The 15,634-nt window shown below is 36.8% G+C and overlaps 1 protein-coding gene across 2 annotated transcripts in view; it reads right to left on the bottom strand.

Moving 5' to 3' along the window:
- PALMD (palmdelphin) overlaps positions 1–12,265 on the bottom strand; it is a 53,763-nt gene extending 41,498 nt beyond the window's left edge. Inside the window, exon 1 of one of the 2 annotated variants that reach the window (XM_007169541.3) lies at positions 11,799–12,265. In XM_007169541.3, the coding sequence (XP_007169603.2) occupies positions 11,799–11,843 (45 nt within the window). In that variant the 5' untranslated portion in view covers positions 11,844–12,265. Of the gene's footprint in view, positions 1–9,036; positions 9,126–11,798 lie in introns of those variants that run through there. The other variant, XM_028163323.2, reaches the window with a different exon arrangement.
- Positions 12,266–15,634: the final 3,369 nt, after the last annotated feature.

The raw sequence follows: 15,634 nt of genomic DNA, 5'->3' as shown, positions 1-15,634 counted from the left end.
TGCTCCAGGCGACTTTAATGAACAGCCAGGTTTGGGAACCAATGAAATAGAAGATGACCAAGCCAAGATTTCAAACATCTTGTCTGGTAGGAAAAATGGGCCCAAATTATTGATTAATTTTGTTATTAATAAATGTAAACTATGAAACTTATAGGATATGTTAATTGCAGAACAGTTGAAAAATCTAGACAACTTTAAAGAAAAATATAAAAATCTCCTATACTCCCACTACTTTAGAAATAACTACTATGTACATTTTGGTGCATTTTATTCCAATATTTTTTTCAGTGTACCCAAAACACAGATATGCAAATTTATACAAACACACATGTGCAAACCATGCAAGGAGGCCCATACACACAGTTTTGTGTTCCACCTTTTGCACTTAATATTGTGTCGTGAGCATTTCTCAACTAATTGAATTTTATTAATAAAAATATTGAATTTTATTCAGAGTATTGTAATTTACTTAATCAGTCTCCCTTTTTCTGCCTTTTAGGTTGTTTTGAATCTTTTGCTGTTATAAGTAGTTGTATGATGAAGTTTCTTGTTTGTAAAATTTTGACCACTTTTGTCTGATTATTTCCTCAGGATTGGTCCCTAGAATTTAGTTAGCTCCTCAAGGGGTAGGGATGTTTTAAAAATTCTTGATGCAGATTGGTAAAAGGACTTCAATGAAAAGTTATTTTAACTTATATTTCTGCAAAACAGTGTCCATTACCTCACTCTAATTAGGAATATTATAAGTAAAAGATCCTTTAGCAATATAAGTAGAGCAAAAATAGTGTCTTATTTTGATGTCTTAATCAGATTTCTGATATTAGTGTGGTCAAATATTTTTCATAATTTTCTTGGCTATTTGTATTATTTATTTTTTAAAATTGCCTGTTTGTGATGGCTACCTATTTTTGGGTAAAGCCTATTAATTAGTTAATCAACAGTTTGTAAGAACTCTTTGAATTAGGAATAGTAACCTTTTGTTTGCCATACTAGTTGTAAATAATTTTTCCTATTTGCCTTTAAATTTTATTTATGGTGTTCCTAGAAGTACTGAAAGTTTTTCCTATTGCTTTTATGTTTTTAATATCTTTTACTATCTGAGATACAGTAATTATTCATCCATATTTTCTTCCAGTTTCCTAAAGAATTTTAAAAAAACTCTTAAATCCAGCCTAATTAATTTTGATTTATGGTAAACGCTGAGGGTCTAATATTTTTTTCCCAAATTTTAAACTAAATCTGAATTTTTATCAAAGAATTCTTTCCTATTGGTTTACTTTTTTTGTTTACTAATTTTATCATTTACTAACTTTTATCATTTACACTAAAAAAAATGTACATTAGGGCCTGGCTCTAGGTTATCTGTATAGTGTCTTTAGTTATAGATTTTGGTACTATGTAGCACCAATGAGATAAATTAACATTTTATTGGGCAAGTTTTCCTTTGTTGCTTTTCTCTAAAATGTCTTGATTAGTAGCAGTAGTTTATTTTTCCAGTTGGACTTTGGAATCACTTTGTTACATTCCAATAGAAACTAAATTGAAAACTCAACCAATTCCTTATGCTTCATCACTCCCTACCAAACCAAAAAAAAAAAAAAATCAACCAACCAATCAACCAAACAAGCAAACAAACAAAAAAACCACACACCCTGATGGAATTTAAAAGTTACTCCTAATAGTAATTATCTTTATCCAGAGATAATCAGAGATCGATACTGTTATATATGATTTACATCTGCATGATATATTATAGCTCATATAAAATTTGAATTGTTTGTTACACACTTAGTAATCTTATTTTTTTAATATATCATGAACATAATGATATACCATGTCATTAAATAGTTTTCTAAATTATTTTTAATGGATGCACATTATTCTATTTCACATACATGCATACATATACACACACACGTATATGTGCACTGTGTTTATTCAGCTAATCCCTATTTTTGGACGTTGAATTTGCTTCCACTTTTGTACTATATACTATAGAAATGGTTCTGTTATGCTATGAACATCTTAGGAATCCATCTTGTATGCATCTCTTATTTTTCTTTAGTATAAATTTCCTTGTTAATGAAATTCTTGGTCAAAGGGTAAAACAGTTTTTGAGTTTTCTTTTACCAATTGCCAAATTATCCTGTTTTAGCAATTTCATGGTGTCATCAGAAGTGAACAAGAATGCCTCGTTAGAGATTTTGATTGGAATTGCATTAAACTTAAAATAAATTTGAAAATATATGACAGCTTTTTTTGTATTCAAACATTACCTCAAGGAATGGTGTGCTTCTCTAGACATATATATTATATGACTTAGTAAAGTTTCACTATGTATATCCTGCACAGTTCCTTAGTAGGTATAAAAACATAAAGGTTTCTTCATATAAATTCTGCACATTTTCTTAATAGGATGATTTTTAGGTTTCAACAGTTTTTAAAAAAATGTAGCTATCAGGAATGGGATGTTTTCACATTACGATTTCTGACTAATTATTGTTTTTCAGAAAGCTATTGATTTTTGTATATTCATTGTGTATCTGAATACTGAGGTTTCAAGTTAATTCATTATTAATTTTAGAGACACTGAAGTGAGGACCAGAGAGTTTATCAGCTTTCCCAAGTCATAAAGTTGGTCTCGTGTTGGAATTGGTATTGAGCCTAATTTTCTATAATTCCAAAGATAATGCTCCTTATACCACTCCTAATCACTTCCCATATATATCTGTAGAAATACGATTAGCCAAACAAGGGAAATTATAGCAGTAAGCGCTCTGTACTGGTCAGAGTGTTCTGTTCAACTCTCAGCACCAAATTTTAAGGGTGACACTGACATTTAAAAGAGTGTCTAGAATGAGCCTGTGATATGAGGAATGATTGAAATCAAGAAAATAAAGCTGAACAGCTTCAATGGCTAGAGTCATGATTGGGAAGCAGTTAAAGGACACTAGATTCTGGCACATTATGTCAGAACTCTTAACACAGTGAGTTGTTCTCAAATGGAATAGGGTATTTTGGGAGGTATTAATCCACCTGATATTGGAAGTGCTCAAGGAGAAGCTGGGTGAGCATCTCTTGAGCATGGTGTAATGGGGATGGGAATGTGGATGAAGAAATCCCTAAGTTTTCTCCTGGTCCTATGATTATTTCTGAATTTAGCTTTGAAAAACCCTAATTCTTATGTTAGCCATGGGAATTGGATGTAGTTATCACTACTACTTATGGGGTGAATTAAAAAGCACAAATTTTCTAAACCTTATTTTATTTAGTAAATTTAGTCTTCTTTCCCAGCTTTACAACAAATTCTGACAGATCTCTAAATAGAATCTGGTTTATGTTCTACTCTTTTATTCCTTTGTCTACCCTTTCCTGTTTGTTCTAATGAATTGTGACAAAACAAAACAAAACAAGGATAAACAACAAACGCAAAACAAACTCCTGAATAATCAAAGGGTGATGATAAACTTGGCCATGTCTTCAGTAAATAAAAAAAAAAAAAAACTGTTAGCTGGGCAGATAATCATTAGCTGTCTCCTTCCTTTCAGCTTGATGGTATTCACTCATTCACTTATTCATGATGGGTTTTTTGGGCTCCAGCTAGTGTGGAGCTCAGTGTTGGGGGGCTGTGAGAGATGCAACAATGTCTTTGCCTTAAGAAATCCTGGCTGGAAGGGAAGAGACTATGTAATGGAAGTGGGATGGGGAGAAGGTAACCGAGGCTTAGATTATGGGATGCTCCGAAAAATGATTCTGTCCCAATCCTGTTAAAGCCATAACAAATGCTTCTGCAATAGCATCACATTCTTTCCTTTCCCACTTTTACGCCTATCAGCCTGGGGAAGAGGAGAGGAGACTGCAGGGTGTGAAGGACTGGTTTGGGTTAAAAAAGGGGATTACGTGAAGCAGAACCTCCATAGATTCTTCTCTTTGGTCCACTTCAAAATTTATTAAGAGTGAACAACAGAGGAAGTTCTGAACAAGGGTGAGGTTTATGGGTTTGAAGTTTACTAGAATTTATTGTGATGTCATGAGCAGAGACTCTGCCATTTTCTACTATTTAACTAATCCCTTAGCTTTCCTTGGTCTTAGGTTTTTCACCTATAAAATGGGGATGGCAACATCTGCTTTTGAAAATACTCATAGGACTGTTTGGACAAATGAGATAATGAATGTGAAAGTTTTTATTTTTATTTTTAAAGTCTAAATGCTACTCAAGAATAGGTTATTATTATTATTTTTTTTTAATTGAAGTATAATTTACAATGTGTTCATTTCAAGTGTACAGTAAAGTGATTCAGTTATATATATATATATATATATATTCTTTTTCAGATTCTTTTCCATTATAGGTTATTACAAGATACTGAGGATGGTTCCCTGTGCTACACAGTAGGTCCTTGTTGGTTATCTATTTTATATATAGTAATGTATATATGTTAACCCCAAACTGTTATTATTTTTTCCATCTTTTTTTAAAAAATTGAAGTACAGTTGATTTATAATGTTGTGTTAATTTCTGCTGTACAGCAAAGTGATTCAGTTTATATATATATATATATATATATATATATTCTTTTTAATATTCTTTTCCATTATGGTTTATCTCAGGATGTTGAATATAGTTCCCTGTGCTATACAGTAGGACCTTGTTGTTTATCCATTCTATATATAATAGTTTGCATCTACTAACCCCAAACTCCTAAAACTATAATTCAAAGAGATACATGCACCCCTGTGTTCATAGCAGCACTATTCACAATAGCCAAGACATGGAAACAACCTAAATGTCCATCAATAGATGAATGGATAAAGAAGATGTGGTACATATATACCTCGGAGTATTACTCAGCCATAAAAAAGAATGAAATAATGCTGTTTGCAGCAGCATGGATGGACCTAGAGATTATCATAATAAGTGAAGTAAGTCAGAAAGAGAAAGACAAATACCATAGGATATCACTTATTTGTGGAATCTAAAATGTGACACAAATGAACTTATTTACAAAACAGAAACCGACTCATGGACATAGAGAACAGACTTGTGGTTACCAAGGGAGAGGGGGGTGGGGGAGGGATGGACTGGGAGTTTGGTGTTATTATTATTTTTAATCGCAGAATTCTGGTGCTTAGGATATGTCTTTATATCTATATTTGTTAGCATAGATTGATTTTGAGTAGCTCTTGTAGCTCCTTTTAACATGTTGTATCACCCCATATCAATCATCGATGCAGTTACACATTGAAAACTTGATGCTTAAGACAGAAGCCAGAGGTTCAGAAAATAACCTGGCTCTATGTCTGAAATGGTTAGAGTGAATCCAGTCACTGGGGTTTTACATAAAAGCCGTAAGTTCAGATCTCACTCAAACTGCTCCTATGGTGTTTTAGAAAAATAGACATGTCACAGGGTTGCTGGTGAGGAAACTTCTTGAACTTCCCAGAATGACATCGCTGCCATTTAAATAAATTAAATAAATTAATAAATTAAAATATTCTTATTTTATTTCAAGAGAAGCTAGGTAGTTTGAAACTTTAGATTAGGAAGTGAAAACTCTGTTTTGGTTTTAGCCTGAACTATGCTGTACTTGTTTAGACTCTTGTTAGACTTACTGTCTGGTTTGTTTTAATCACAGTTTTCTAAAGAAGCAGCTTTTCCTTTTCACCATCTAGTAATGTTGAGAAAGTTCATGGGGATCCTTGTCAGTAGAGGGCTTTGCAAAGTAGCATTATCACTCTGTAGCACACTGGAAAAACCACTCCTGGTTATCAAAAGGCAGTTTCCTTAATAAGCTATCAAAATTATTATACCTCATCACATGGTCTCCTTTGTGGGTGGGCTATTATGTTTGGCAAAGAAATGTGGCATAGTACATTTGTTTGAAGAAACCTTTCCCTCTCTGGAAGAAACATGTAATCTCAGTATAGCACTGTGGAAAATTGTGCGGAGGCTTTATTGTTTGAATATAGTGGCACAGGACATCTTTACTTAGGAGATTCCTGTATCTCCACATACCATCTTTATGTGAATGTCTTGGGATGCTTATGACAAATTGGGAACTCTTTCCATAACTTTGTCTTAATGACAAGGTACAGTGGAACAATGGTTCATTATGCTTCCTTTTAGTCATTATTACTTTAAGGAGTCCTTAGAGCTCTAAATAACACAGCGATCCAAACACATGTTAAGGTCTAACTTCTGTCAAGATCCAGGCTGGCTTGCACTTGTTTTCACGCTCTCATTTGTACAGGAAGAATGAACAGGGAAAAAAATGTACCTGGCCAGCCTGGGCTTCTTGGACATGTGACCTGTGAAGTCATACGTGAGGGCACCATGCTCAGAGGGGTCCAGTGCTTAGTCTGAATGCTTTTAAACTTCTGCTGTTACCACCTTGAAATTCTGAACACTTTTTGAACAGGGATCCCCACATGTTCATTGTGTACGAGGCCTCACAAATTATGTAGCAGGTCCTGCTTTGAGGTCATTAACTGTTTTATTAACTGTTAGAAAATCCCAGATAGTGAAAAAAAAGAGAACGAGATGAGGTGGGGTGTCTAGTGAGAGGAAACATGTGCTAAGGAAGTAACTATTAATAGAACCTGTGTGTATTTATGTTATTGTTTTAATAGTGGTCTCTGTATTGTGTAGATTTCTGTTTTATATAAAGAGCTTTCTACCTCTTACATTCCTATGTTTACAAGTCTAGAAAAAATTCCTTGGGAGTGGAACAAAATAGGGAGTGGATCCGGGGAAATGTGAGAGCTCTTGATAATTCTGCGTCATGAGCAGATTTGGCCGGCAAATCTGTTGCTCAGATTCCAGCATCAGGCCTTTAAATGGCTCATTACCAAATGGAGTCAGTCCTAGGCAGGTGCTTGTTCTTGTGATTATTGCTGTTGTCTCACTTTTGACCAAGCGCACCTCCTTCATCTATGATCAAATGTCACCCTCTCCATGAGGCCCATCCTGACCATGCGACTGCAAATTGCAACCCATCCCATACCATTCCTGACACTCCTGATTCCCTTTTCTTCACTTATTTTAATGTGAATGCATGAGGTTTGGCACACAGTAAGTGCTCAATAACCATGAATTGAATAAAGGGAATAAGAGAATGAGTGGATAACATGCATTTCTAACATTAAAGGTTAAGCTTTGATAAGAGTAAAAATATCAGCTTTATTCTTAACGCATTTTCTCCTCAGCTGTTTTTTTCTCTGTACATTGATTCTAGTTCTCAGAATTCTGAGCTCACCCCCCCACCCCAAACAGTACTGTTTTTGTGAATCTATGATCTCTAGCCAGTTTAAGATCTAGGAGTTTTCCAGTCTGAGTCTCCCCATGTTATTTAGTGACAGTATTTTCTAATGTCACCATCGGAGTGGAGATAAGAAAACGTGTTCCTTGTGGAGGAGGATGTGAGCAGTATAGGATATTGCTGGTCATAAGGGGATCTTGCTATTTCTGAGGGAAATTTACCTGAGCCTTTTCATCATTCTTTGGTGTGGACCATGTTTACTTCCAGAGAGGAACTCTGTAGGGATAACTCTTTCAGTCCTTCATCTAACTCTTCCCGAGAACGCTGGAGACATTGGTATTGTCAGTTCTGGTGATATTCAAAGCGCGTTTCAAATCGCTAGCCTACTTCAGTAGCTCTCCTTTTGTATCAAAATCAGCTATTTGTTAAAACACTATGCACTAACTTAAGCCTCAAGAGACTTTTTAATCAATGTAATATTTAATTAGTTTGAAGTACCCTGTTTTCCACTTAGAGTTGAAAACTAAACTCTTTGGCTAAGATATACCTTGACCATTAATTTAGTAAGTGAAGAGTTGGTACAGGTGTACCTCATTTGATTGTACTTCACTTTTATTTCGCTCCATAGATACTGCTTTTTTCTTTTTTTTTACAGTTTGAAGGTTTGTGACAACCGGGCGTGGAGCAAGTCTATTGGCGCCATTTTTTCAACAGCATTTGATCACTCTTACATTTTGCTGATTGTTGCAATACTTCAAACTTTTTCATTATTATTATATTTGTTATGGTGATCTGTGATCAGTGATCTTTTGTTTTTTTTTTTTCATTGTGATCAGTCTTTTTTTTTTAATTGAAGTATAGTTGACTTACAATATTAGTTTCAGGTGCACAACCTAGCAATTCAATATTTTTATAGATTGCACTCCATACAAATTTATTGTAAAATACTGACTGTATTCCCTGTGCTGTACATTACCTCCTTGTAACTTATTTATTTTATACCTAATAGTTTGTACCTTTAATCTCCTTTGCCTATTTTGCCCCTCCCCCCTCCCACTACTCTGGTAACCACTAGTTTTTTCTCTGTGTCTGTGAGTCTGCTTCTGTTTGGTTATAATTGTTTGTTTGTTTTATTTTTTAGATTTCACATATAAGTGAAAACATACAGTATTTCTTTGTCTGTGATCAGTGATCTTTGATGTTACTATGGCAAAAAGATTACAACTCGCTGAAGACTCATGATGGTTAGCAGTTTTTAGCAATAAAGTCTTTTTTAATTAAGGTAGGTACGTTATTTTTTAGACATAATACTATTGCATTATGTTCTACAGTCCAAACATAAGTTTTATCTCTACTGGGAAACCAAAACATTCGTGTGACTCACTTTTTTGTGATATTTGCTTTATTGCAGTGGTCTAGAACCAAACCTGCAATATCTCCGAGGTACGCCTGTACGTGGATAAAGTAATGAAGGAGAAACGTGAGAGTAAGTGTACAAAATATAACCCATGTTTGGTATACCCAAATGAGGTGCCTTCTTGTAAACAATCATTTCTGTGTACTTTCATAATTTTGTCTTTATTCTCTTTAAGTCTTTTTTTTTTTTTTTTTTTTTTTGGCCTCACCCTGTGGCTTGCGGGATCTTAGTTCCCCAGCCAGGGATTGAATCCACCCCCGAGGCAGTGAAAAGCAGAGTCCTAACCACTGGACCGCCAGGGAATTCCCCCTCTTAAAAGTCTTTGAGAAGGACTTCTGACTAACCTACAATTCAACTTACTGATATGAGAAATGAATGGCGTCATCACAGCGATTTAGTTTTCAGTTTGAGAGGCTGGTGTCACATTCCATCTACTTACTCCGCTTAACCTGATTTTTTAAAAAGAGGAACAATAAGACTGGCACTTGATTCTGTCAAGTGATAGGCATATACATTTGTTTTTTTAATTCCTTGCAGTGGAAATAATGACTTTTTGGGCGCTCAGAATCATGTGGAATAAATATAACAGTGAAGATTATTTCATTTCACAGCCAGGAATTGGAGGGATAAATTTAAGTATAAAAATCAAATAGATCTTTCTTAGACTGTCAAAAGTTTTTTTAAATTTTTTCTAACAAAGTGCCTATGAGTTGCTGTGTTGGGTTACTTTGGGCAACTGTCTTATGATTTTGTTCTGAAAGTATGTAAAAATTATTTCAGTGTAGGGAAATAAGAGGAAAACAGTTAAAATGAGGATATTGTCTCTGAGTTTCAGTCTAGGTCAGAGATTTTGAAGATTTTAAGTACTTCCAAAAGTGAAACAATCCCTGCAAACTCTCTGGACACTGTATGTTTTCATTTCCCCAGGGGGAAGGGGAATAGCTGAGGTGGCTTCCTGCGTAAGGCAAGGGTGGAGAAAGCTGGCATTTCCCAGGGTGTCCGGGAGGGAGATGAGTGGATGTGTTGTTTCCATGGACACACCACTGCTCCATTTTTTCCTTTTAGGTGGTGACCAATGTGACTGGACTTAGTCTGGTGAGGTGTACGCTATTGGAGATTTGCTCCCATAAACTCTTCTCAATTTTTTCTCTACAATCTGTATACAAGTATCTTACTTCCAAAATAGAATTACTTTGTGATTTTACTTTGGAGATTTGCTTAATTCTTTCTAATGGGATATGGTTAAGCTAATGAAATATTCCAAAAAGTCGTTGTTATTTTATTTTTTAAATGATCATAAAAGCACACACCAGTATATTCAGGAACCTATTTATTCTCTTGTCTGCTTGTAAGGCATTTAAGGCATTATGACTTTTGTTCTAGCTCTATTTGCATTTGGAACCCTCAGTGAAAATTCCTAGTTTTCCTGAATAACTGTATGCAGTCATACCTTTAGAACACATGCTGCTTTAGTACGAGTTGTAAGGTGCACCGGGTGTAAAAAGGGTGGAAGCAAGGGTGGGCTGTGATTCAAAAAAGGAAAATGCGGAACAAGGGGCTACTTGTGGATTTCATTGGATACATGATTCAATTTAGTTAATTAGGAGATAGAAGCATCAGGAAAAGCGGAGCTTGTGCCCACACAACTCACACAGTCTAATACAGTAACCTTTAGACAACAGCTGTAACCTAAAAGACCCACGCCAAAAACAACAGAGCAGGGCCCAGTTCCTGTCCCTTAGAGCAGGACAGCTGAAATGGTGGCTGAGTTTAACAACAAAAAAGAACAAAGCAAAACAAACAATAATCCAAACCAAGGTTTTCTGAAAGCAAAATGTACTAATTAGAAGTTGGACATTTTGAGAGCACTGTCTTATGGAAAAGTGCCAATTTTATCTGTGGATTTTTGTTTCCTACCCATTGGCTGAGAAAATATTTCAAGTTATTGCATCTTTCTGGGTGGAACTGAAACATTGTATCCTTCTAATAAAAATTCTAAATTGGGCTTAGCATAGTAATAATTTATGCTATGGGACTTTGAAGAGCAAAGAGTAATATCTTTCTACCCACCCTGATTTTGCATCAGTTTTCTTTTCACAAGGCAATGAAGAGTTATTTTTATAGATAGTAATGTCCAATATACATTAAAATGAATAAATCCTCATCTGTGATATTATGCATCAGTTTTTAAAAAGTACTCCTGACGGTCAATTTCAGTGGCAGAAAATGCTGGAAAACTAGGATGTTGATTTCCAAAGTGTTTTTTCTTTAAAAAAATTATAAGTTGTAGCTAATGATAAGTGATTGTGCCAGAGATTTCCAGGTTACTGCCAAATAGAGGATTTTGGAAAATTAAAAAAAAAAAAAAAGCTGGATCATTTAAGGAAAGTAATTCATTTCACACTTTGACTCTTTCCCAGAACAAACATAAAAAATGCACTATTCTCCTTCCCGGTATTAACGAAATATTTTCCAAATCCATTGCTTTGCATGCATTGCATTCCTTTATCAGGATCTTATTCAGTTTGTGACTCTGCTGGAAACTGATATCTTAGAATTAATCTGATACATGCTTTTACCTACTTTTCTCTTGTTTAATGCTTAGCTTAAGTACGACGACATTCATTTTAATTTTGTTAGGCTTTCTGGGCACACTTCCACAACTACAAACAAAAAGTTTCAAGTCATTTGTTTTATTTCTTTTTCTCTCCTCCTTTTAAAAGATTTTAACTTTTTGGTGAATTAATTGTTTAAAAAAGTTTCCAAGTTAGGGATCTGTTTTTTGATCTATTGTTTGTTGAATATAAATTTAAGGAAAATCTGCATTTTTTTTAAGGTACATAGAAGGTTAATCAAACTGCCTTAAAAACTTCTGACTGCTATTGAAAACATAGGCACAGTTTTTGTGGAAATCAAGAACATTTGCCCTGTACTCAGGGTTCGGAAAACCAAGAGTTACAGCGGGTCACCAGGGTTAAGAGAGTGGCAGAGACTTGTCGTCCATGAAAGGTGACAGTTCTGTTTTTCCACTTACGGGGCTCAGCGGCAGGGGCAGCTAGCAACGCGTCTGTCGTTCGTATAAGCACCCTCCTCCGTGAGTTATAACTGCATGCAAGACTTACTGTGATGGCCTGGAGTCTCTCCTTCACCAGCTCAGCTTCTTCCATTCTAGAAGTCAAGGACAGGCAGCCAGTGAGGGAAGTCCAAAACTACCATCAAGCAGGAGCCTCCTGGGGGAGAGGAGTGGAGGTGACAGAGAAGCAGGGAGAAATCCGCTGTGGCAGCGGTGGAGAAAAGCAGAAATCCCCGACTCGGCAGGAGCGTCTCTGAGCAGATGTACAGATCAGGCCAGACACATGTAACGAGGGTATGCTGGGGAAGCAGCCGCTGAGGCTGCCGGCACGGGCTGACTGACAAGTTTGAACGGCAGCCGTACAAGCCCTTTTCCTTCAGGAGCTGCCAGCTCTTTGTTGTCATGTGCACAGTTAGCGAGGCACATTTTCTTATTAACTGTTCCTTACCCAATTCATTCTTTGCTAGGAGTAGCACTAGAAGCCCACGCACTGAGCGCTTGATCAGCCTCTGCTCTAGCCACGCACAACCAGATCTCTGCGTGTGTGGGTCTGTGTGTATTTGTACAAAGTTGTTTACCTGTACTGTCCTCCAGAGTTACAAAGACAAAGCCTTACCTTGACTGGGCCAAGTCACTTGCTTGCCTTTCTTCCTTTAATTGCATTTAGATAAGAATACAAAATTCTAGAGTAACTTTAGAATTTAATATAGTGGTAAATTTACATCAGGCTGCCCTTCCCCTCCTACTTCAGCAGTTTGTTTCAAATTTTGGAATCTACAGGTCATGGAGAAATCAAAGGCATTAACGTGACTCTGTTAAGAACTTGGTCCACCGGCTGTGTTCAGTGTGGTTTAAATGTCAGGTACCACCCTCCCTTATTTCTTGTCTTGGATTTCTACGGAATGCAGTTCTTTCTTGGATCCTATTCAGCAATGACACTCAGGAAGTTGCCCATCTTGACCTCACCAGTTATGCAAGAGAAAGGAGTGAGACTTTGAAAGTGTGATGAGACATTCTGTAACTCACGTAGTCCGACACCCTGGCCCTTTAGAAAGGGGAAGTCAAGCCCAGCGAAACTCTTAGATCAAAGCAGAGGCTGGGAAGCTTTATGACTGACTTTGTTTTCTTTCCCCTACCATTTCTTTAATTAAATTTTGATGTAATAAATCCTAATTACCATCTACCTCATTGTTACATGTTTAGATGCTATCAAGCACCTTCATATCAACATTCAGCTGAAGAGGTTGAAAGGACACCCCACACATTGAACAGATGTTCTAATTTCCTTTGCATTATTGATATCAGTAATAATAATGGCTAACATTTGTTGAGTACTCGCTATAGGCAAATGATTTACGTTGGATTTATCTTACAAGGTGCTGGCAGATATCAGCCCTATTTTAAAAATGAGGGAACTGAAGCTCAGAGAGGTAATTTGTCACACAGGTAATAAGTAGCAATGCCAGGATTGGAACCTGGATTTTCTAATAGCCATTCATCAGTTCTGCCCAAGAAACAGGGCAAGGTGAAACACAGGCTGAAGGTTACATCAGTCATTATGAGAAAGAGTTGGGCCCCCAGCCTCCTCCTCCATCTAGCTCCCAGAACACTTAGAGCTGGGTATAAACCCCTTAGTTAGAACTCTGTGGGGATCTCCTCTGGGTAACCATTGTGGCCCTAGTGAGAAAAGATTTCCCCATATTGTCATTTAAAGTCACCCTACCATAGAACCCTAAGGTGAACCCCACCAGTTTCCACAGTCTGAAGTCGTACATGAGTGTAGTTTGTCTTTACTCATACATCCTCAAGGGACATTTAGGGAGACTAGAGAATGGGAGAATTGACCAGGTGTGGGCCAAGCTTGATTGCTATTGGATGAATATTTAAGCTTAAAAGATCAAACCTTTAAAATTTTTGATTTTGTTTATCTGCAGATCCTGGCTGAAATTAAAGACAAGAGAGCGGTAGTGATAAATATCTCAGTCAGAATTGCATGTTTGCTGCTCAGAACAGATGGCAGCCATCCAATTATTAGTCTGGATCTTTTCCTAAAACCAATTTACCTCTTAAATCTCATTTCTATAATGGGAGAACCCAAGTGTTTTCTAGTGTAAGGGGAGGACTAGATTAAATAAGAGAATCAGGGAATTTAGGAGGGAGCAAAACTGTAATAACTGATTGGGATCATCATGTGTTTATTCATTTATTTAGTTGATAATACTAATAATTGCTAATTTTCAGCATTTGTTATCCATTTATTCTGCACATATTTGTTGAGCACCTATGATGTGTCAGGTACTGTGCTAGATGTTTGAGATACATGGATAAACAAAATTCCTGCTCTGCTGGAACTTATATTCTAGTAGGCAGTAAAAGATAAATATAATAAACAAGCAAAATATAGGGGGTGAGAAGATGACTATGTTGGTCTGAGTCCTTTTGAAAAACAAATGCCAAGATGGGTTAAATGTGTTTGATTTTATTAGGAGAATGACAGTATGAGAGAAAATGGGGAGGTAGGCAGCAAAGGCTGGAGCTGGGAAGGTCTGGGAGAGTGGTCAGACCATGGTGCAAATTTGACCAGACTGAAGGCGAGAGGGAGAGAAAGTTGGGTGAAAACAGCCCAACATGCAGTGCAGTGTAAGGAGGATCGGCAAGGCCATCAGAGAGTGCTGGAGCCAAAGTCAGCTACCAGAGAGGTCCTGTGTCTCCGAGGAATGAGCCTGTTTTAGCATTCCTGCCAGACTCAATCAGTGGCTGGGAGTAACCCCTGAGAGGCACGGTCTTGATGCAAATACAGGGATGGATTTCAGAGTACAACAGCTGGGATCCCTGGTCGATTATATTCCCATAGTTGGATGTCTGAGAGGCACATTCTCATGACAGCCACAGTGATAAACGCTGTGGAAAGAAAATAGAGCAAAGGAGGAGAATAAAGATCTCTAATGGGTGGCAAGTTGCAGTCTAGAATTGGGCTCTTAAGGTAGCCTCAATGAGAGAGGAGCATTTGAACAAGGCCTTGAAGGAGGGGTGGGACTTAGCCATGAGGATAGCAGTGGGAAGAGCCGATCAGGAAAAGCCTGTGCAAAGGGCCTTGGGTGGACTCTTATCTAGCATGTTTTAGGAGCAAGGCCAGTATGGTTAGACAGCTGGGACTGAAGGGAAGCATAACAGGAGATGTGATTGGAATTGTAACTAGTCTCGGTCCATGAACGGGTCTTGTTAGGCCATTGTAAGGACTTTGGCTTTTACTCTGTGTGGGGTAAGAAGCCATTGAGGTGTTCTGAGCAGAGAAGTAACATGACCTAGCATGTTTTGCAAGGATGGAAGCGGGGAGACTAGGTAGGATGCTACAGCAGTAATTCAGCTGAGAAATGATGGTAGCTTGAGCCAAGGTGGTACAGTGAGGGTAGTGGGAACTGGTTGAACTGTGGATATATTTTAAAGTAGAACCCACAGTATTTCCTGAGATTGGATATGGGGTTTGAGAGAAAGAGAGGGTTCATGATAACTCTAAGATGCTTTGACTGAGCAAATGGAAGTTGCCATCAATTGAGATACAGAAGTTGTGAAATAATTTTATTTTTGAGGAAGAGGGTAGATACTCAGTGCTCAGTTTTGGACAAGTGGATTAGTTATCATGTGGAAATGTTGAATAGACAATTGGATATATGAGTTTGGAGTTCAGGAAAGATGGCTCATCTGGATTTATAAAATTTATTTTATCTCTGGTAATAAGTAGGATCACAAAATATCTAGAATTATGGTCCACAAAGCAGCATAATCTAGTGAACTAGTATTTATTCAATGTTAAATATATATTTATGACCAAATTCAGTCATTGTAAAATAGATACACAGTAGAGCTCTATCGGCTCTAAATTAT

This window comes from Balaenoptera acutorostrata, chromosome 1 (genome assembly GCF_949987535.1).
Source record: "Balaenoptera acutorostrata chromosome 1, mBalAcu1.1, whole genome shotgun sequence".
NCBI classification, from domain to species: Eukaryota; Metazoa; Chordata; class Mammalia; order Artiodactyla; family Balaenopteridae; genus Balaenoptera; species Balaenoptera acutorostrata.
The sequence above is the reverse complement of the archived record's forward strand: the minus strand, read 5'-3'. Positions and strand labels throughout refer to the sequence as shown.